General features: G+C 48.4%; 1 protein-coding gene across 1 annotated transcript; it reads right to left on the bottom strand.

Moving 5' to 3' along the window:
- Positions 1-5,813: 5,813 nt before the first annotated feature.
- LOC142564831 (uncharacterized) lies at positions 5,814-18,626 on the bottom strand. Its single transcript, XM_075676038.1, has 4 exons — positions 18,499-18,626; positions 15,026-15,870; positions 14,773-14,898; positions 5,814-7,148 (listed from the first exon to the last, which is right to left on the bottom strand). Exons 1-4 carry the CDS (start codon positions 18,624-18,626, stop codon positions 5,992-5,994), a joined length of 2,256 nt encoding a protein of 751 aa, XP_075532153.1. The 3' UTR covers positions 5,814-5,991.
- Between the last annotated feature and the right edge of the window lie 5,445 nt (positions 18,627-24,071).

The raw sequence follows: 24,071 nt of genomic DNA on the forward strand, positions 1-24,071 counted from the left end.
GAATTAAAAAAAAAACAAATTCAGAATTTATGCGGAGCTGGGCGGAAGGTAACCTGCTTCATATGTATTGAAACACACGCCACACGCGGTCTTGGAAACGGCTGCGCTAGATGGGGCAGCGTGTCCAGAGGGATGCGCAAGAGAGGCACCCGGTTGCATACACACGTCACGCATGACGCATTTCAGAGTTCGCAATACTCTGTGTCGCTACAGTGGTTTTATACTAATTGTATCAACCTCGACATTCTTCGTGAGATGGGCTCTGCCGGATTTTAATTCCGTGCATTCGTCTCCAAGTACAGCCACTTTTCTTCTTGCTGGCGAGCCTACCTCGTCGTTTTCGTTAGCCGATCCCGGTGATGTCGAGTCCAAAATTTTGTGCCGCAGGTGTGACTGGGTATGTTCACTCGATTACAGTACTAGATTCAAACTCAAGGAGTATTGAAATAGTCGAGATTTTCAAATGTGTGTGTGTCATCTCTTCAGCGAACCTGTCATGGGACAATCACGCCAAATACGTTATAAGCAAAATAAGTAGAATAGCTGGTGTAGTAGGCCGTATGAGATACATTCTTTCTACACGTATTAAACTCTTGCTGTACAATTCACTTTTCCAATCACATTTAAACTATTGCCAATTAGTATGGGGTAACACAACATCCACCAATCTAGAACATATTCACCTGTTACAAATTAAGTATCTCCGCCACGCGTATAACGCTTCCTACACAGCATCGACAATAACATTCTTTAATGATTCTGGTGTGATCCCAGCTCACAATCTCTACAGATATCGTCTGAGTCATGTATATAAACTGGAAATCCATCGAAATATCAACAACCTGCGTATTCTAGCCCAACTTCAGAGAAAAGCTTCAAATTATGTTACAAGACACTTTGAGGATTAGTTAGCACCAAAGCCACGTTCAAACTAAGGGAAACAATGCCTTAAATACATAATACCAACACTGTTAAATTACTATAATTCGGTCCCATTTGACCTTTTTACGTCATCCTCCAAGGAACTGAAACTGATGTATACGGTTTCGATATAACGTCTGGTTGCGGTATGTATCTGTGTTTTAGCATTTGGTTCTTGACATGAAGCAAAGTGTGGGTGAGAAACATGTCAGTGAAGTTATATATATATATATATATATATATATATATATATATATATATATATATATATATATATATATATATATATATATATATATATATATATATATATATATATATATATATATATATATATATATATATATATATATATATATATATGTATACGTATGTGCAAATATGTTATGCTGCCTCCCTGCAGAAACAGGGGTTGTAGACAAGTCAAGCTGTTGAAGGATAGCTTTTTATCTGCAGTCCCTCAATCTGTAAATGTACAGGATCGCAAATGAACAATTTCAATTACTGCACTGGGACCTTAGGCGGGAGCTAATCAAGCTGTTTGTTATCTGCCTCGCTCAGCTTTACGATGAAACAAGCGAAATATTATTCTAAAGATGCGGCTAAACGCGAGACCCCATTCATCAAAGGATATGCAAGTAATTGCAAGTTGAAAATCAAATCTACCATTCAAATGAAAAAAAAATATTCAGTTTAAGACTGAAGGTGCAACGCTAGCAACATGTTGCAAACCAACTTTTTAATGTTACCATTTACCCCATAAGGCGAATGACCCGTCTCATCTGCCCATCAGAAGACTGCGTTGGTGCCTCTGCGACGAGACAATGAAGGTACGAGCGTCTATGCCTCCACGTAAGATGATTCAGGAGATGGGCGAGGTTTGTCAATTCGAATGGCTTTACATGCGGATCATTATTGGCTAATAAATGCTGCAATGACCGCCTCCACTGAACCCCAGACGGCTTTGTTTCAACAGCTCCCAGCTCACAAACAGTGATCAAATAAATTAGTTCCTAGCATTCCACGTCATTGCCTAAGAAAGCGAAATGTATTCACTCTTCTCGGCAGTTAATCTAGCGTGTTGTCTCGACCGGCCGACAACGTCTGCTAGAGACATCTCAGCGTAATTGATGCCAGTCATACGTGACACCGCAGAGGGCGTAGCTGCTTCTTCATTAAAGGAGGAAGAAGTCACAGCTATTGGATCACATCTTTTTCTTTGACATGATGAATAGAACTTATGGACTATTGGTACAGTCAGGCCTTCTTGCACTAATCGCGACCGTGCGGATGAAGACGGCACACTCTCCTGCAGCTGATTCCCGGATCTTAGCAGACGGCACCGAACGCTTAGCAGGCGCGTGCTGGCGGTCCTATACTGCAGTGCAGCCAGCGGCCGACGACGCTGGCTGACGTAGATGACCTTCCCCTGGGGCGCCATCTGCAGAGCCTAGTGCCTCCAAGAATCCGGCCTGGTCGAACGTCGACGTGCCCGTAGACGAGTCGTCGTCCTCTTCGTCCAGGAGCGTGGGGGATAGCTGATTATCCAGCATTGTTCGGGCATATGGCGTTTTAGGCTGTTTAAGTTTCCGAGCTGCCGTTAACTCAGCGGTCGGCACGGCGTTTTCTCTGTTGGTCCCTCGCACTGATGGTGGCAGAGGTCCGGGGAAACGGTGGACGTTGTAGGGCCGTGCATCCGAGCGAGACGACGCCGTGGCCGTGACAGTGGCTGACGGCCTAGGGAGCGGCATTCCCAGAGCATCGCCCGAATCGCTGCCACTGGCAGCGCTGGTTGCACGTTGTTCTTTCCTTTGCGGCGGCGGATGTTGTTGGTGCTGGAACTCCGGTGTGCCTCGACCCTGGGCCACAGCCGTGGAAATGCTCGGCTGCTGCTGCTCGTCCCCGGAAGTGCAATTCTTGAGCTTGCTGGCAATCGCATTGGTTCTGCGCGCCTGCCTCTTGCACCGCTGGGTCTCACGCGGACTGTACACGTATCCCGGATGCCTCTGTCTGTTGACGGCCTTGCGCTGGAGAGGCTCCTTGTAGGCGAGGTTGAGAGAACGCCACAGCTTGGCCGGGCGGCTGCTCACACGCTGGTTGTTTTCGTTCGCGTTCTCAGCGGCCACCGATCGCCTCTTCTCACGCGCGACCAGCATCGAGGCGTTTGGAGGCCGCGGAATGCGCGACCGCAGCTGGTAACTGTGTTGGACCTCGCTGCTCGATGATGCACCCCCACGCCGGGATCGGAGGCCACGTCAGACACCGCCGTCGCCGCTTCTGCTGCCGGCTGCGACAGGAGCCGCGCAATGCTTCGCAGGCGCGTGCTGTTTTACCGGGGACGGCTGACTTTTACGGGTGTTTACAGTTGAAGTGTTTTTCACTAAATATATGACTTGCTGAGTTGATTAATTAATCTGCACTAACTAGACAACTAAAGAATATACATGAAATTGCGCGATTCGCACCCCATAAGAGGTACGACAACATGGTTTCGTGAGGAGATTATTGGATGAAGATTAATAATAATAATAATAATAATAATAATAATACGAAGAAGAAGAAGAAGAAGAAGAAGAAGGACCACCATCTTATTTTTACAGCCAAGCTGTCTATAGCCAGGATGCTGGTATTTCTGCGTGGCGTAACGTTGACAGAAAAATATCGTCATCAATGGCTCATAACCCCGTAAGGCAGAGGCCACAAGCACTCAGCAAAAGGAAGCTTTGGAATCACGCATACAACATGGAGAGCAGCATACTTTTCAATAAAGAACAAGCTTAAGACGAACATCCGAACCCTATAAGTGATGATAAGGAGTTCCTCCGCCTACGTGCAATGCGAAGCACGTAGTGTTCCCCACATAGTTTTCCCGGCAAAGATTATCGTTGCGCAATCTGTCGCGGCGACGGCAGCTTGACTGTAGCATACGACGCAGAGAGTGACGCAACTACATTTTTGGTACGTAAAAGAAGAACCCGCCTGGCGAGTGATTCCTGTTTTGACAGTGCTATGGGAAGGCCACATCTATAGTGAGGACTCCTGAAGAGAAGCGTGCATACGAGGGGCGGCGAATTTCTCTCCTCTCTAGTCCACTGTTTGTAGGTGCACACGAATTAACGGCGCAAGCCATGTCGCAGGCCGTTGAAAAGTATTAGGCTAATAATTAGGTAAAGTGCATGTGAATGTGGCCACCTGATTAATTTCCACCTACGTCGCAATGGCTAATTGTTCTAGTAGTTTACGCCGTCGCTGTCGAGCCACTTTCAGAGCGAGGATTGGAGGCCATTTTTTTCATCTTGTCTGTCTTTTTCCCTCAAATGCGGTCACACTTTACGGGCAATTGGCGAATAGCCAGCTGTTACATAGTGTTTATTTAGGGCGGGGAGGCGTGCGGCCGTAGAATGCTGTGCTATTTCAAAGTCAGGAGGGGAAAAATGAAATATGCGGAATCCTATGCAAATTATAATTTTCAATTTTTATAATTATAAATTTTTAAAGGTTGCTTGTGGCAGATAACGCCATTCTAGTTCATAAGGTGGTCGATTCGAAGCAGCGGACACGACTTGCACAAAAAATTGTGCTGTTTGTTTTTTTTTTGTTTTTTTTGTTTTTGTCTCATATACTGGCTCATACCCAGCATGGGGGATCGGCAAAAAATAGGATGACTGAAGAAAATGATTGTACGACTCTAAAAAGTGGCACTATTGGGAAGATTTGAATAGCTAAAAAGAACGAAGTCATAAAAAGTCAATGAACCTCTTTGAAGTCAACTTGGCTCCCTGGATACGTGACACTCATATGCTCCGCTATTCAATGACAAAAACAAATTTAAAATTTATCCCGTGCTTGGTGGAACGTAACCTGATTTACATATATATACAAACACAGGGCGCACATGACACATTTCAGAGTTGGCAAATCTCTGGGCCGCTACGATGCTCTTATGCTAATTGGATCAACCTCGACATTCATCATGAGATGGGCACTTCCAGAATTCAATTCAGTGCATGCTTCTCCGAGTCCAACCGTTTCTTTTTTTTTTTTTTTAGGGCGAGCCACTCTCACCGTTCTCGTGGGCCGATGCCGGCGATTTGCGATTAAAACGTATCTGCCATAGGGGCGACTGGGTACGCTCACTCAGTTACTGCACTAGATTACTCCACTGGGACCTTAGGCGGGAGCTAGTCACACTGTTCGTTGTTATTTTCTTCTATGCCTCTCTCATCTTTATGATGAAACAAGCGAAGTATCATTATAAATCTGTCGCTAGGCGCCTGACCCCATCCATGGCAGCACATGCTTATAATTACAAGTTCAAAATGAAATCTAGTATTCTACTGAAACATTTGTTGAGTTTAAGTGTGAAGTTCCAATGCTAGCAACAAGCTATACATAGTTTTTCATGTTACCCTTTATCATATGTAAAGTGCCCACGTCTCATCTGCCTGTTACAAGACGGTGCTGGTGGCTCTGCGACGCGACAATGAAGATAAGAACGCCTATGTCTGCACCTGAGACGATTCAAGGGATGACCAAGCTTTGTAAATTAGGACGACTTTTCATGTTTGCCAGTATTAGCTAATAAATGTCACAATGACCACCTCCGCTGAGCCCAAGACGGTTTTGTTTCAACAGCTCTCAGAATATCACAAGCGGGGATTAAATAAACTAGTTTGATCCTGCACCAGAACAGAGTTTGCGAGCTCCGAGCAGCCCACTTCATTTCCAATTAAAGAAAGCGAAATATATTCGCTCTTCTCCGCAGTTATTCTGGCGTGTTGTCTCCACCAGCCGACAACGTCTGCTAGAGGCATCTCAGCCTAATTGATGCCAGTCATACGTGACACCGTAGAGGACGTAACTGCTTCTTCATTAAAGGAGGAAGAAGGCACAGCAATTGCATCACATTTTTTACTCTGACATGATAAATAGAACATGTAAACTTCTCGTGGAATCCGGCATCCTCCCACTAATCGCGATAATGCGGATGAGGACGGCACAATGTTCTGCAGCTTATTGCTGGTTTTTAGCAGCTGACCCTGAACCCCTGGCAGGCGCGTGCTTGCGGTGCTATACTGCGGTGCAGCCAGAAGCCGACGACGATGGCTGACCTGGGCCTGGGGCGCCGTCTGCAGAGCCTTGGGTCTCCCGGATTCCGCCCTGGTCGAACGGCGACGTGCCTGCAGCCGAGTCGCCTTCGTCGTCTAGGAACGTAGGGTATAGCTGATTATCAACCGTTGTTAGGGCATTCGGCGTTTCATGCTCTTTGAATGCGCGAGCTGCCGTTAACTGAGCGGTGGGCACGGCGTTTTCTCTGTTGGTGCCGCGCACTGATGGTGGCAGAGGACAGGGGAACCGGTGGACGTTGCAGGGCAGCGCAGCCGAGCGAGCCGACGCCGTGGCCGAGACAGTGGCCGACGGCCTGGGGAGCGGCATTCCCTGAGCAGCGCCCGAATCGCTGCCACGGGCAGCGCTGGCTGCACGTTGTTCTTTCCTTTGCGGTGGCGGTGACGGCGGCGGCGGATGTTGTTGGTGCTGGAACTCCGGTGTGCCTCGACCCTGGGCCACGGCAACGGAAATGCTCGGCCCCTGCTGCTCGTCCGCGGAAGTGCCATTCTTGAGCTTGCTGGCAATCGCCTTGGTCCTGCGCGCCTGCCTCTGGCACCGCTTGGCCTCACGCGGATTGGACACGTATCCCGGATGCTTCCTTCTGTGGACGGCGGCAGCTGCGGCCGCCTTGCGCTGGCGAGGCTCCTTCTCGGCGACGCTGAGAGAACGCCACAGCTTGGCCGGGCGGCTGCTCACGCGCTGGTTGTTTTCGTTCGCGTTCTCAGCGGCCACCGATCGCCTCTTCTCACGTGCGACCAGCATCGAGGCGTTTGGAGGCCGCGGAATGCGCGACCGCAGCTGGTAACTGTGTTGGACCTCGCTGCTCGACGATGCAACCCCCACGCCGGGATCGGAGGCCACGTCAGGCACCGCCGTCGCCGCTTCTGCTGCCGGCCGTGACGGGAGGCGCGCAATGCTTCGCAGGCGCGTGCGGTTGGTCGTCTGCCGAAGCGAAGCCGACGGCGACGGCTGAATTTGACCGGGGTCGTCTTCGGCAGAGCCCAGGGCGTCCAAAGTTGTAGCCGTCCAAGAATCCGTCCGGGCCGAACGACGAGCTTCTTCTTCTTCTACTAGTGCTTCGATGTTCTTTTTAGCTCGTGACCCTCGCCCTCTCGTGGCTCGAGAAGACGCGAGTGGATAAAGCTAATGAATTTAGAAGTTCAATTCCACTTAAAAATTTGAGAAAAGATAAATTCGCGACCTTTCATTATGATGACGGCAAAAATATTGCGTAATAGGTACGAACGTAAATATTGCTGAATCCGACGCTTTCTAGAGGGACAGAGATAGATAGATAGATAGATAGATAGATAGATAGATAGATAGATAGATAGATAGATAGATAGATAGATAGATAGATAGATAGATAGATAGATAGATAGATAGATAGATAGATAGATAGATAGATAGATAGATAGATAGATAGATCTTTATTGAATATGCAGAGTGTTTAAAGCGTATTTTCGCCTACATTCTACTCTGCAGGGAATGGGACCTAGAGCACTCTACAATTTGGTCATTGTGTTTGTCCTTAGATATATGACTTGCTCAGTTGAATAATTAATATGGACTAATGAGGAAACTAAACAAAATTCAAGGCATCGTGTGATTTCCTCCCAAAAGGAGGCCGACGTGATTTCGTCGTAATAATTAATCATGCTATCAATCAAATGTGTTTATTAGCGTGCACAGGGACAACCTCAACGGTCTTGGTGTGGGCTAATAATAATAATAATAATAATAATAATAATAATAATAATAATAATAATAATAATAATAATAATAATAATAATAACTTTTATTACAAATAAGCAATTTGGTACAGATATCTTTGCTAGGTCTGCCGAAGCCCTTCCGTTGGCTTGTACGCTATAATAAGAATAATAATAACAACCATCGTTAGTAGTACTAGTAGTAGCAGTACTGTATGGCGTGCGCCAGCGCTCAGCCCTATAAGGTTTTCCCGGGCACGGTAAATAAATAAATGAATAAATGAAAGATTGATTGCTTCATTGATTGATTGATTGATTGGATAAATAAATAAATAAATAAATAAATAAATAAATAAATAAATAAATAAATAAATTCGCGATTATTATTACATCTCTGAGTATACGCTTACACGCTGTTCAACCAAAGTTCCAATAACGGCATTGTAATTTGTAACACATGGGCGCAATCACTCCCCTTCAATACTTCCCGTCATGAAACTGCCGCGTAACGCTGTAGCAGCTAGCGTTCCATACAGTGCCAGCAGCGGAAGCACCGGCCGTGGCGCTGGCGCAGCTAGAAGGGTGAGAGAGAGAGAGAGAGAGAGAGAGAGAGAGAGAGAGAGAGAAGTCGTAGCCACGGTCAACCAAAGTAAATATCTGGGTGCATAGGTAAACGAAGGAAGGACATATCTCAAGCAAACAACAAGATAATCCAAGGAGGCGAGGCGGAATGCTGCAATAATGAAGCATATAGAGCACTTCTGGGCTGCAGTAAATATGAGAGGGTGCGAGGAATCTGGAAAGGAGTCATGTGGCCAGCGCCAAAGTTCGCAAATGTAATTCTGCGCTTCAAATCTGACATCTCGTCCGGCTTGGAAGTTAACCAAAAATCGCTAGGCCGTATGGCTTTGGGGGCCCACGGTAAAAACACAAATGAGGCAGTACAGGGCGACAAGGGTTGGGCCTCTTTTCGAGCGAAAAAAGCGAAACTCAAAAATGAGTTTTCGAGGGAGACCCAGGGACGTGAGAGAAAATAAACGGGCGGCTAACGTGCACAAGTATTTGTTACTCAAAAGCGCGGACACAGAACGGAGGAAGAGATCGAGAAAGCTGGCACCAATGCTCAGGGTAATTGAAGGTCTAAATAGACAACCAGGCGTCACCAAAAAGAAAATGAGAGACACAGAGAGAGCAAATTCGATACAAAGGGTGGAAACAAAGAAATGTAACAGAAATTATGATAATTGTCGACTAATGCCTGAGCATTCTTTGGATTCGCTGTTCCTTCGGTTTTGCTTGTGATGCTAGCTAACGCATATCTACCCGTCGCTTTTTCCGGAGCCGAAGAATGCTTACGCATTAGTGGAAAATTCTCAGAATTTCTGTAGCATTTTTTATCGAGCGTCGCAGTATAACCTCGTTTCCGATCCGCTTCTGAAGACCAGTGTTTTCCGCAACCATCTTACGCAACTTGCGATTCTTTCGTTTTTTGTTACGTATATTATCCATCTTTTAGCTAATATTGGTCCCATTGTCAAGCATTTATTTTACCACGATGTCTAGTAGTTCTAACGCCGTCAAAATAACGCCATTTCAACGAACTAGCTTTATCGTGCGCAATACGTACCTGGTGGCTCCATGAATGCCACGAGACATTGTTTGGGGTCACTATACATTTGTGAACCATCATCGTTGTGTTACGTTTCGAATCGAAACAGAGCGCACTTTCGCGATACAGTTGAGGGACTTTGAGAGCGCAGTTAACGGTGCAAAGTGAAGTGCAATAGAAAAAAATTCGCAGTTCCGCCCGAAAGGCGAAGCACAGATTGCGATAGCAAATTAGTAGATAGCTGTACGAAGTAAGGATAGTAGGTTTATCGGCCGTATAAACTTGTAAACATTCGCTTGCTAACTAAATTAACAATGATAGAATGTGTAAGCGTGACTCAACGAGGACGTAGAAAGAAAGAGACACACGGAGACAGCGCCGTCCTTGTGTGCCTGCTTCTTTCTACGTCCTTGTTCAGTCACTCTTACACATTCTATCATAGATTGAAACCAACGAGCCCGTCAACGGGTTTTAACTAAATTAACCAGCACGGCGTCACGCGCGTACATGTAAACATGAACACACATCGCGCGATGACAGCGGAAAGTGTCTGTGGAAACGCTGGAGTTCCGTGCATCTGTCGCTTCAAGGCGTACGGAACGTCGAAAGCACAGGGCATACCAAGCTACCGGCACTACGCGCACTCTGCAAACATCGCACATCGCTTTGGAGGTGAGGCCCGCGCAGGCTCGCACTTTAACCAAGTTCCAGACCGCGTTCAAGACAGACGAGCGCCGGCAACGCGTCCCTACGGCGTCCGCGAAGGTTCATTAGGATTGGAATGTTTAATGATTCGAGAGAATACAAACTGTCGAGAGTTACCACTGTTGACGGAGAACATTGCAACAGTTGTGTGCATGTATGTCTAGATACTCCTTAAATAACTCGGCTAAAGATAGCTGCACGAGCGTGCTGTTTAGCTGGTTCATAAATCCAGTTGAAGCATTATTTTGCTCACAATATCATTTCTCTGGCAAATGCAGCGTAGGATTTAGTAGTTCCTGAAGGTTTTGTGCTACATCCGCGAGGAATAATGACCATGAGTGTCGCGCAAGGACCCCTGCTCTCGGTTCAGGAGGCAAATAGTGCGCAAGTACAGCCTGAATCAGTGAGAGAGAGAGAGAGACGGGGTGGGAAAGTCAGGGAGGTTAACCGGAAGAGATTCTGGTTTGCCACCCTGCACTGGGGTATAAGGGTAAGGGGAAATGAAAGACGGGAAGAATAGGGGAGGGGGGGGTGGTGGCGGAGACATAGAGCAAAGGCACGAAATAGAAAGATAAGGAGGTGCGGAACGTTCGTGAGAACTATAGTCTCTCTAATAGGCCACTCGAATGCAAAAATTTCAAGAGCGCCTTGACCGATTTGCGGTGTGACGAACGTATAGGCCGGCATTCCAAGACTGTCTGCTCTGAAAGCGGCCGGTCGTCAAGACGGGCCATCGCGGTCGCGAGTCATTGCCTGTGTGCGTCGTATCGGGGATAACGGCAAACAACGTGTTTAATGGTTTCCTCGCCGCCGCAGTCGTCACACGTAGCACTATCTTCCCTTTTGACGCGGAAAGCAAAGGATGTGATAATTGTTGGAATATGTCCCAAGCGTTGCTGAACAGGACAATGTCATCGGCAAGCTGAAGGTTCTTGAGATATTTGTCGTTGACCATCGCCCTTAATTCTTCCCAGCCTAATAGCTTGAATACTTTAAGCATGCAGTGAATATAATTGGAGAGATTGTGTCTCCTTGCCTGACGGTTTTCTCGATAAGTACTTTTTTAACTTTCTTTTTGCGGGTAATTAGAACATGTGAAGCCGGAACTATCGCTGAGGCAGAGTCGAAGGCTGACTATAGTTGCGAATACACGGGCGCTGTGGCTGAACGTAAATATGTAAGGTACACATAAATGAAATAATTATTGAGTTGTCAGCCGTATGCTGCAAGCACCACAGCCTTGATATGTGAAGTTCGTTCACTCCTTCAGTACAATTAATACGATATGCACTTGCACCGTGATTACATACAAATGTCGTAGCTTTGTCCAAACGCACCGAAATAAGTTATCCAACTGTGTGCCACCGAGAGAGTGCACAAGGCAGCATAATTCGAGCGACGTAAATGCTGATCTTGCTAATGCTGGCCTCGAGTAACAACTGCAGCCATCCTGCAGCCGAATCACTCGGAACAGTAATCACATCCAATTTTCTGTCTCGCTCGAGACTCGAACAGGTGTTATGATTTATGATGTTCGAATCGAATATGCGCATGAAATAGCAGGCACTGTTCAATTCGTATTTGAAATTACGAATATTCGCACACCCCTAAATTGATTATTAGAAAGGGAATTATTTACCTGGTTACTGTTGTCAGATAACGACGAAATTGGGAACGATACGTTCTATCCGAGGTGAAGGTATAGTCCTCAATGGTGATGCGACAGACACGGATATCGGTTGTTTTCCGAGCCTTGATTTATTCGTCATTTGTTCATAAGTATCTCCAATCCTTCGATTTCTACAGCATTAAAGCGTTATAAAGTCTCATTTTTCGGTTTGAGGCGATCATTTACATCAGTACCCTCTCTTTATTTGTTGATATGCCGATATCATCATCATCTAGAGAAACTTCATCATTCAGAGAGAGAGAGAGAGAGAGAGAGTCCGAATTCGTGGCAAAACTACGGAACGCACGGCTATGTCTGGATGATATCATATCATAAGGGGCCAACAATGACACCAAGGACTACATAGTAAAACTTATCTGCAGTTCTTAATTGCACAAGAGAAATTATTAATGTAAATGAAAGCGGACGAAAAAAAAACACTACTAGTTGCAGGTGGCGGAGCACTCGTACTCAACAGACTAAACAGATATCTCGAAGAGAACAACATCTATACTCACAACATGATTGGCTTTCGTGCCGGCCTCTCGTCGCAGGACGCCATGAAGATGATCAAACATCAAATCTTCGACGGCAGTACCAGAGACACCAGGGCCCTGCTCGGACTCGACCTCGAGAAAGCGTTCGACAACGTTCTCCACGAATACATGCTGGAGATGGGCGAGCTTAGTCAATTCGAATGACTTTACAAGCGGATCATTATTGGCTAATAATTGCTGCAATGACCACCTCCGCTGAATCCTAGACTCCTTTGTTTCAACAGCTCTCCTCTCACAAGCGGTTATCAAATATATTAGTTCCCAGCATTCCACGCCATTTCCTAAGAAAGCGAAATGTATTCACTCTTCTCAGCAGTTACTCTAGCGTGTTGTCTCGACCGGCCGACAACGTCTGCTAGAGACACCTCAGCGTAATTGATGCAGTCATACGTGACACTGCAGAGGGCGTAAGTGGTTCTTCATTTAAGGAGGAAGAAGGCACAGCTATTCGATCACATTATGCAAAATAGAAGTGAGGCGTGCAGACAGGACACAAGAGTAGAGAAGTGGACAACACGAACGCCGACTATCAACTGAAGGGGGCACTGAGGCGAAAAAAGAAAGAAGCCACAAAACTCATATGCGCATGCTCAGGAATGGTAACACCACGTGTCAATCGGGTAAACGTGCCGGCCTACGTGAGAAATAACTGTTAAGGTACTTAATCTCTTCCTTATGTAAAGTAATCGAAGGCTGACTCACGCACGCACTTCCACCATTATAGATATGCCATGCCTCTACCATAAGACGCGTATCTTCATTCTTATGCCTGTACAATATCGCGCATTCATCTAACTCTGGCGTGCAGTTACAATCTCGGCAATGAAGCGAAAGATTAGAAGGCGATCCACCGGTTAACGACCTTTTATGTTCCATTAGCCTCTGATTGATACACCGTCCCGTTTGCCCTACGTAGAACTGGCCACAGCTAAGGGGAATTTTATAAACCACACCCATATGACAGTAAGTAAAACAGTTGTTCTTATTGTGCTTCACTGGACAAATATCTGTTCGTTTTTTGCCTTTTACCCGCTCCTTTTTATTCTGTACGGCAGCGCATATCTTACCTAGCTTATTGGGAGCAGTGAAAGCAACATTAACATCATATCTACTAGCAACTTTTTTAAGCCTGTGCGACACTGAATGAATATACGGAATAGCCACTACTCTTTTTGCTATTACTGCTTTCTGTAATCACGTCCGTCCCTCTCGAAACCGACTTCTTTAGGCGCTCATCCACAGTGGCCACCACTACACTAGGATACCCTGCTTCTAATAGACGCCGGACCTGCGCATTAAAACTGGCGCTCATTCTGTGCATGCACGATCTGGTGAGGGAAGACTTAAGGCACGACATGGCAATTCCGTTTTTTACTAATTTAGAATGCTTGGATTGAAAGTTTAGCAACGGTTTCGAAGATCTTGGGGAGTACTGCCAACAAACATGATTTTGTTCGAAGATCAAGGAAATGTCAAGAAACTGAATTACGCGTCGCTGAGGAAATTCCTTGGTAAACTTTCATCCTCCCCCATAAAGTTTAAATTGCTCACTTACTGAGGTAGCAGCGGAATCGAATTCTTCCCTATTACAGAAAATCAGGTAATCATCAACGTAACGAAATATCTTGATAACACTATCACCTAAGGCTTTCTCTAAGCAGTTCTCAACCTCACTCAGGTAAATGTTGCTAAGAATAGGGGCAACATTTGAGCCAATACAAATGGCTGATTTCTGCAGAAAAACGCCATCTCTCCACCCAATCAGCGTCGACTTCAAGTACATTGAAAGAATTTCTAGAAAAGCTCCCGTGGAAACACCGCATCTGTCAATAAAAGCCCACTCTTGCACTTGTTATTTAATGCACTCATTTAAGGAATTTAGCAACCCGTCATGCGGCAAGGAATAATACAGGTCTTCGATATCCATACTGAAAGCAGTACAATACCAGGATTTTCCTCTCTCAAATACTGAACTAGTGCCTGAGAATTACGCAGGCAAAAGGGGTCTGAAAAAACTAGAGAAGCTAGGCAGTTCTGAAGGTAACTAGCGACACAGACCTGCCATGTCCCTTTCTCTGACACTATAGCACGAAAAGGAATTTCTTGTTTATGGGTCTTGGCCGAGAAAAACAGTCCTAAAGTGAGGGATTTAGCTTTCTTGACATTACAGACAAGCCTATCAAGATTGTGTCTTGACTCTTGTGTCCTGTCTGCACGCCTCACTTCTATTTTGCATAATGAATACTTACCAACTAGCTCAGCTTTCTGTCGTTCTATTCGATCACATCTTTTTCTTTGACATAATAAAAATAACTTATAAACTTTTGGTGCAATCCGGCATCCACGCACTAATCGCGACCGTGTGGATGAGGTCGGCACAATCTTCTGCAGCTGATTCCCGGCCCTTAGCAGCTGCCGCCGAACGCCTGGCAGGCGCGTGCTTGCGGTGCTATACTGCGGTGCAGCCAGCAGCCGACGAAGACGGCTGACCTTGGCCTGGGGTGCCGTTTGCATAGCCTTGGGTGTCCCTGAATCCGCTCTGCTCGAACGACCACGTGCCCGCAGACGAGTCGTCGTCGTCGTCCAGGACCGTAGGGTTTAGCTGATTATCAAGCACTGTTAGGGTATTCGGTGTTTCAGACTGTTTGAAATGAGCGAGCTGCCGTTGAGTGAGTGGTGGGCATGGCGCGTTCTCTGTTCGCGCACGCTTTGGTGGTGGCAGAGGACCTGGGAACCGGTGCACGTTGTAGGGACGCGCAGCCGAGCGAGCCGATGCCGCGACAGTGGCCGACGACCAAGCGGCATTCCCTGACCAGCACCCGAAGCGCCGCCCCGGGCCGCGCTGGTTGCACATTGTTCGTTGCTTTGCGGCGGCGGCGGCGATGTTGCTGCTGCTGGAACTCCGGCGTGCCTCGACCCTGGGCCACGGCAGTGGAAATGCTCGGCAGCTGCTGCTCGTCCCCGAAGGTGCCATTCTTGAGTTTGCTGACAATCGCCTCGGTCCTGCGCGCCTGCCTCTTGCACCGCTGGGCCTCACGCGAATTGCACACGTATCCCGGATGCTTCCTTCTGCGGACGGAGGCCGCTGCGGCCGCCTTGCGCTGGCGAGGCTCCTTGTCGGCGACGCAGAGAGACCGCCACAGCTTGCCCGGGCGGCTACTCACGCGCTGGTTGTTCTCGTTCGCGTTCTCAGCGGCCACCGATCGCCTCTTTTCACGCGCGACCAGCATCGAGGCGTTTGGAGGCCGCGGAATGCACGACCGCAGCTGGTAACTGTGCTGGACCTCGCTGCTCGACGACGCACTTCCCACGCCAGGATCGGAGGCCACGTGAGGCACCGCCGCCGGCGATTCTGCTGCTGGCTGTGACAGGAGGCGCGCAATGCTTCGCAGGCGCGTGCGGTTGGTCGTCTGCCGAAGCGAAGCCGACGGCGACGTCCGACTTTCGCTGGGGTCGTCGTCGGCAGAGCCCAGGGCGCCCAAAGTTGTAGCCGTCCGAGGATCCGTCCGGGTCGAACGACGAGCTTCTCCTTCTGCTGCTTCTTCTTCTTCGACTTCTTTTTGGCTCGTGACCCGTGCCCTCTCGTGGCTCGCGAAGACACGAGTGGATAAAGCTGATGAATTTAGATTCCACTTAAAAATTTGAGAAAGGATATATTCGCGGGCGGTCTTTGTGACGAGGAAAAAATGTTGCATAATAAGTACGAATTTAAATCTCACTGAATCGGACGTTTCCCAGGGTGCTCTACAATTTCCTCATTTAAAGTGTTTGTCACTAAATATATGACTTGCTTAGTTGATTAACTGGACCATTTAGACAACTAAAATATATACAATTGCGCGATTTGCCCCCCATAAAAGTGCCTACAACATGGTTCAGGGGGGAGATTATTGGATGAAAATAATAATAATAATAATAATAATAATAATAATAATAATAATAAGAAGAAGAAGAAGAAGAAGAAGAAGAAGAACGACCACCATCCTATTTTTACAGCCAAGCTGTCTATAGCCAGGGTGCTGGTATTTGTGCGTGGCGTAACGCTGACATAAAGCCATCGTCATCAATGGCTCATACCTCCAAATGCATTGGCTCATACCCCCGTAAGGCAGAGGCCACAAGCACGCAGCAAAGGGAAGCTTTGGAATCACGCATACAACATACAGAACCGCATACTTCTCTATAAAGAACAACCTTGACACAACCATCCGAACCCCACGAGTGATGATAAGGCGTTCCTCCGCCTACGGGCAATGCGAAGCGCGTAGTGTTCCCCACATAGTTTTCCCGGCAAAGATTACCGTGGCGCAATCTGCCGCGGCGATGGCAGCTTGACTGTATAGCATACGACGCAGGGAGTGACGCAACTATATTTTCGTACGTAAAAAAAGAACCCGCCTGGCGAGTGACTCGTGTTTTGACAGTGCTATGGGAAGGCCACATCTATAGTGAGGACTCCTGAATAGAAGCGTACATACGAGACGCGGCGAATTTCTCTCCTCTCTGGTCCACTGTTTGTAGGTGCGCACGAAGCTGTCGAAATGTCATAGGCTAATAATTAGGTAAAGTGCATGTGAGTATTGCCACCTGAGTAATTTCCACCTGAGTCGCATTGGCTAACTGTTCTAGCAGTCATTTACGCCGTCGCTGTCCTAAACGATCTTCACCGCGAGGATTGGAGATCATTTTTTTTATCTTGTCTGTCATGTCTGTTTTTTTCCCTCAAATACGCCCACAACTTACGGGCAATTGGCGAATAGCCAGCTGTTACATAGTGTTTATTTAGGGCGGGGAGGCGTGCGGCCGTAGGATGCTGTGCTATTTGAAAGCACAGCATCCTACGGCCGCAGTGAGGATGCTGAAAGTGAGGAAAGTGAGGAGGGGAAAAATGAAATATGCAGGATCCTGTGCAAATTATAATTATAATTGTTTCTGATATTAGGTAAAGAAAACTGCAGCCTAATTAACTAATTTGTTACTTTATATTGTTTATGATCAGCACAACCTTGTCATTTTGTATCGCACAGAAAGGAATATTCTGAAATTCGAGATGCATACACACGGCGTTTCAGTGAACAAATTCAAAAATTCCTAAAGGTTGCTTGTGGCAGATAGCGCGATTCTAGTACCTTAGGTGGTCGACTCGAAGCGGCGGACACTGCTTCACCCAAAAAATAATATACTAACTAATTAACAAAGTGCACTAATTAACTTTTAACTAACTACCTTATGGCCCACATTGCAATTTATGAATTCTAATCGTGGAATTATCAAGGCGAATCTAGTTGTAACGAATTCTTAGGATGGCACCAGTTTAGAGATTATAATTCTCGAACATTGCGGAGAAATGCATTGGCGTTCCAGTTACTTTCTTAACAAATTGTTATTTTATGCATTTTAGTACAAAAGTAACTGGAACGTCAATGCATTTCTCCGCAATGTTCGAGAATTAACATCTCTAAACTGGGGCCATCTGGAGAACTCGTTCCAAGTCGATCCGCCTTGCGAAATACACAGCTTGAATTTGTAAATTACAATACGTGCCATAAGGTAATTAGTTAAACTAAATTAATTATTTGTGTTAATTGGTCGATTAATCATTTCAATTCCTTGTGCAAGTAATGTCCGCCTCTTCGAGTAAACCACTTCATGAACTAGAATAGTGCTATCTGCCACAGGCAGCCTTTAAAAAAAATATGAAAGTGTTCGCTGGAACACCCGATGTAGATACACTTAAGCACTCCCAGGCTCGCCATGCGTAAGGACGTAAGGCGTAGAGCCTTACAAATAGAGTTTCGTAATCGCCCACGAAACCAATACACTTTGACAACACCCCCCCCCCCTCCTCTTTTCGAAGCAATTCTGGACCTCCTCAAGATTGGTGGCTGCTGCTGGTTATTCTGCTGATACAGTCCTGCCCCATAGCTCATTAGCAGAGCAGCACTCTTATAACGAATCAGCTTACATGTAGCCTCACCTGTAATATCCTTACAAGGAGATGCCCGCTGCCGGCTCTGTTCTCTACGAAATAACACAATCGAACAACTAATTGTACCTAATGTTTCATGCTGCAAGGAATCTGCGCGTTAAAGCGCATGATTATTTATAAAGCGATGTTTTCTATGCTTTCTTTCCAGGGGTTCGGAGCGTCTGCTCGGTCCCCTGATTGCAAAGTTAGGTGGACCAGTTCGTGGAAATGTGCAATAGTGAACTCGCCTGAGCCGGACACGCTGGATGCAAAGTGGGCCGTTCCCGGCGACAGTGTAATCCCCGACCGCGTGGATCACGTGGGTAATGTGGTGGGGGCTTCCGCATGTCGCTGATCCGCCGGGCAGGGACGGCATCTCTATGCTGCGAAAAGCGTTGCAGAGCATGAACCCACGTATACCAAGTAATAAACCTCTTCACAAACGCTTGGATTCACGTAGACTCCGTAACAACTCCAGGAAAGTCACTACGTTCGTTCACCGAGAACAGGTGGAGGTGATCCACGATATCGAAACTTCTCTCCCTACCTCCCTCTCCCCTCGCGCATCCGCCACATCATCGTGGAGATCATCCTGACGCGCACGTCAGATCTCAGCCTATTCGTCCTCAACGTATACGTCGCTCCGCATGAAGACCCGAATCTCGATGCGCTTTTTCGCTCAGCCCTCAAAGTCAGCCGCGACTGCCCCCTGCTCATAGTTGGGGACCTTGACGCCGGTCATACTCTGTGGGGATATCCGGGCGACACCCGCAAGGGTAGACATCTGGCAGAAGCCGCGCAAGAGTTCGGCCTCACGCTAGTCAACCATACCACCGCCCGCACCAGAATCGGCAGCCGAGGTCAGGTCGACACCAACCTGAACCTGACGTTCGGCGTCCGCTCGAAAGACTATATACGCCTGAACGAACACCGCCGAAACTCTGAGAAGCGACCGCTGCATCCTTTACACGGAAATTTGTGCACGCCGCAAGAGTCGCCGCAAGCATCGCTTCTCGGTTACAAACTGGAACAAATTTCGGGAGTCCAGAAGAACGCGAGTCAGCGAGGGACCCATAAACAATATCTGATCCTGGAGGTGCCGACTCCTGGGCGACGTGGAAGAGCATACGGAACATTTTGACCAAGAGGACGCTCCGGAAACCTCCAACGTCGACAGAAGGCTGCTCCACATGTGGCAGGCAACATCGAGCATGCACCGGCGCTGGCAACAGCAGGGGAAATACACTAAGCCCTATAGGAAAGAATCCCCCGACTCGTCGCAGCCATCTCCGATCACGCGACTGAGGTCACCCGGAAGCAATGGCATCAGATATGTGATCGCATGAGGGCACGCCTCGGCACAGCCCGGACATGGCACCTTTTACGCCACCTTCTGGACCCGGACACCACCAGGGCCGAAGACAGAAGAAACACGACCAATTTAATCCACAGGCACAGTCACGCGACCCGGGGGCGTTCCTGGCCAAGATGTGGGAAAAGTACGTCGGCCCGCAACTCAACCCACAGTCACCGGTGGCCTACCACGGCCGGCCGAACGCGCACATAGACGCAGACTGTACGTTCGCTGAGGTGTGGGGCGCTGCCTTGAAGCTACGGACCAACTCGGCCCCCGGTCCGGACCGGGTGACCAACACGATCCTGCGCAACCTGGACGAGGCCACAGGGAAGCAGCTCGCCGAGTAGAAGAACGAATGCCGGAAGACGGGTGCCATCCGGAAAGTGTGGAAGACGTCCACGACAGTCTTGATACCCAAACCAGGAAAACAACTAAATGCGGACAATGTCAGGCCGATTTTTATTTATTTTTTTATTTATTTATTTACCCACAGTGCCACAGTGGCATCATGACACCATGCTCATCATGACACTGACATCATGCGCCAGCGAACTGATGGAGCACGTGGGCTTGTCTCACTCCGCTCTGAGCCAGTTGTGCCCTCGTGCTCCATCAGTTTGTCGACGCATGATGTCCGCAAAGTAGTCAAGAGGCTTCTCGGGCTACCCATCAGAATCCATACCGAGGATCTCCTCAAACTGGGGTACATAACACCGACGAAGAGATTGCCGAAGCCAAATAACGCGCGCAGCTCACTCGCCTGACCCCCACAGCGGCAGGTAACCGCATCCTCGAAGAGCTGGGTTACAGCCCTGCGGGATTCCCGATGGTCCCGATCCCTAGGTGCATTCGAGACATGTTCGAAGTGGCCCCTGTGCCCCGAAACGTTCACCCCGTCCACAACGCGGGCAGACGCAAGGCCGGAGCTGCAGCGATCCTCGAACAGATCAAGCGACAAGGCATCAGAGCAAGCTTCGTCAATGCCGCAGAGTAAAGCGATGGCAAGACCTTTGCCGTCGTCGTGGTCGACTCCAGCGGCAAGATTGCCAATAGCGCCTCGATTCGCTCTTCAAACGCCGGAGTCGCCGAGCAAGCCGCCATCGCCCTCGCCCGGCTATACGGTCGTGGGTCCGAGACCTATGGCGATTCCAGAACGGCAGTTGGGGCTTTTCAGATGGGTTGCATCGCCAAGCAAGCTGCTCGTCTTCTTAGCATCTCGAGAACATATGCTCTTCCGCATAATTCGATTCATAGGTTTCCTGTTCACGTAGGGTCGGTCGAGGGCGCTCTCTCGAACCTCATAGAGTCTGCTCACGAGGCTGCGTGCGACCTCAACGACCGCGCTTCCTCTCTAAAGAGCGCGGACTCCCCTCCCCCCTACGGCCACAGGGACGCTCTCGCTACACACAACGAGGTTATGAAGTTCTTCTACATGTCTAGAAGGGTCTTTCCACCCCTCACCCCAAGTTGAATAGGGCGCGAGCCGTCTCTCTCAGGCTCTTACAGACCAGCACATATCCGTGCCTGCCCGTTCTACACGATGTTTACCCTGACGTATTTCGCGACGACGCCTGCCCGTCCTGCGGGCAGACCTCCACTCTAGCACACATGTTCTCGGAGTGCGGGTCGACATACCCCAAGTTCAACAAAGAGGAGTGGGACTCACTTCCGCGTAGCCCCGCTCTAGACAAGCAAATCCTGGCTGTCCGGCGTGCCCGCGACTGGGCCAGTGGGCTAGACATGCCGGTCCCGACGTGGGAATAGCCGGGTGCGCGACGAGTTCGCGTCCTCGCTGGGCCTGCAATAAGCCCCACGTTCCGTCAGGGCCGCAGGCAGGCCCGTAGCGAAGCCATTTGGTGGCGCTACGGCTCACACGCTGGAGTGGTTTACATGGGCGCGAACCCCTCGCAGTGACCTTATGACCGGCGAGGTAAGGGATCAGAACGGACGATTGATAGAAGACATAACAATCACGTTGGCCGAGTGGTAGAAGCGGAGGAGGTTCCATTGTAATTACGTGGCTCCAGAAATAACTACACAACTCTCGTCGCCTATACAATCGGAGTACAAATACTATGGCGCCATCCCGTAGTATTGTGCGGCATTCTTTCCACCTCTATCTTGCGCCATACTTTCCTGCTCCACTTAATGCCTCGTGCCTGTAGCCTCCTTCACTTTCCTCATCGCGTTCTCTTCTTTCATGTATCGTTCCGCTCCGCATTCGCTTTCGTCTTTCGCTGTACTCGTTCGTTTAGTTGCGAGATACAACGTTGAGGCACGCCAACGCTCAACGCAGGAACGGGCGCCTCAGAGCTGCGCTCGAAAACTTGGGCAATGAATGTTGACGAAGCACTCGCAATTAATTATTGGAAGAAGTAGAATAAGAGAAAGAACGGCATCAACGCGAAATTTTTGCTAAAAATACTTCAATACTTATTTTTCTTTGATTTCTGTGTTTACCGCTATATTTTCTCACGTCTTTAATTTTTGATGCAACGCACCAGTGATTTTGTTTTTTTTTTCAGCAAAGAGCAACCTCGGCATATCACTCTTAGACACAGGTACACACTTTTGCCATACAATAATAATCATCTGCCTTGCTTGCGTTTCCTCTCTTGAAAACGCCGCGCCCGCTGCTTTCCTGCACTCTTCACTCTTAGAAAAATTTACACCCTTTGGGGCTTATCTTGTCCCACAACAATGATCGTCATCTGTCTTGTCCGCATTTCCTTTCTCTAACGCGGCGAGCCCGGTACTTCCCAGTAACGAACGGCATGCGCGTTATCAGCATGACATAGCATTCCCGACAGGAAAGTAGCGGGCGCGGCGTTTCAAGAAAGGAAATGCAAGCAAGGCAGGTGGCGATTATCATTGTGTGGCAAAAGGGTGTAATTTTGCTCAAGAGTGTACGCCAGGTTCACTCGTATCGGCACCAACATCAACGCGAATCCAGGCCGGTCAACCATTCTAATTACGTATCATTATTCCTGATAGAACAGCAACAGCAGCATGCTGTACAACGAACATTACGACACCTTCCCCTGCTACGAGTGGGGTATACGACTGGACGTCAACTGGCCGTGTGACGAGGTGAGCTTCGAGGAGACGTGCTCGCTATGCGAATACGTTACGGTGGTGTCGAACCGAGTGATGCACGCTCTCGCCTTCAAACTCACCTATAACAGGCCGGGAACAAGGCCGCTGCACTACACGTCCAACGTAGATGCGAGCCCCAAGGGGACCTGCTCATTCTGTGGCGACGTTAAAGCACGGGACCGAGAGGGAAGAACGCCCTCGCCTTTGAGCTCGCGGAGACCAGGCCGGGAGATCTGCCTATGCGCCACACGTTCACCGTAGATGCGGACACGGACCCGAAGACCGCCGCTCGCGAGGCATCGTTTCCTCACCTCGTGGCTTCCGTGTCGCCACCGCTGCATCCAGGAGATGGACGTTGCATGTGGAACTCACGTCATCCCTACGGCGGACCAACCATTTTCCCCCGTCCGTATTCGTCTATCGTCGCCGATGGCTCAACACAGACTCCGCTTGCTGAAAATCTCCAGAGCACCGTTGTGGTCTTCTGAATTTCCGAGACCAGCCGGGACGCTGTTATCCCCCACGAAGCGATGTTCATCAACGTTGCTAAAGCGGGCCAGAATTTCACTGATATTGAGATGCTCTCCAAGCGCAACCAGCACACTGCCCAAAATCGTTTCCATCTGCGAACACAGCCTCCAGAGGCGTGATGAGAGCATGGCTGGAAGCCTCGTCGCTTGCGAGTTCCTGACGCCCAAGTCACTCTACAATAACTGTCGCATTCCGGACATAGTTGCGACCTCAACGCATGTGCGCACGTCATCAACCCTAAATGCCCCCTTGTCCAGACAATGATCTGGCCAATAGAGGTATCCATCTGTAAAACCGATCGCACATTGGCGCGGATTAACCGAAGAACTGTTTCAGGCACATGACTTGAACTGCTGTCGCTGTTATTCTGGTCGGCAGGAGCTGTTCTGAAAACGAGATGTTAATTTGTGTACTTCTAATAGAATATATTTCTTAGAGACCCAGGTTTATGCAAAGTACTGTAGTTTGTACCACCTGTACTCACGGCAGTCTTCTGAAGGCTATAACGAACATTTCAGCTGCTCAATAAAACGGGTAATGTAGCTTCGGGCTATAGATATGGTCATTGAGCTGTGACTTCAGCTTCGATTTCAGAGCACTTTTTCCGGGGCAGAGTTGTGACACAGTCGTGTTCTAAGCCACTCCTGGACACAGCTTAATTTCCTAAAATGCATCAGCAATTGTTTCTCGAACTTTCTTCGCTAAAGCCAGAGTCGATTATTGCTGTTTCTATGCGTCAGGGCCACTGAAGGACCTTTTAACACTCTCTAAGTTCGGGTGTTGAGTTATAAGAAAGAGTTAGTGCGGATCAGAACTCTCTCCATCGCTTTCAGCCTA

Source organism: Dermacentor variabilis, chromosome 1, assembly GCF_050947875.1.
Source record: "Dermacentor variabilis isolate Ectoservices chromosome 1, ASM5094787v1, whole genome shotgun sequence".
Lineage (NCBI taxonomy): Eukaryota > Metazoa > Arthropoda > Arachnida > Ixodida > Ixodidae > Dermacentor > Dermacentor variabilis.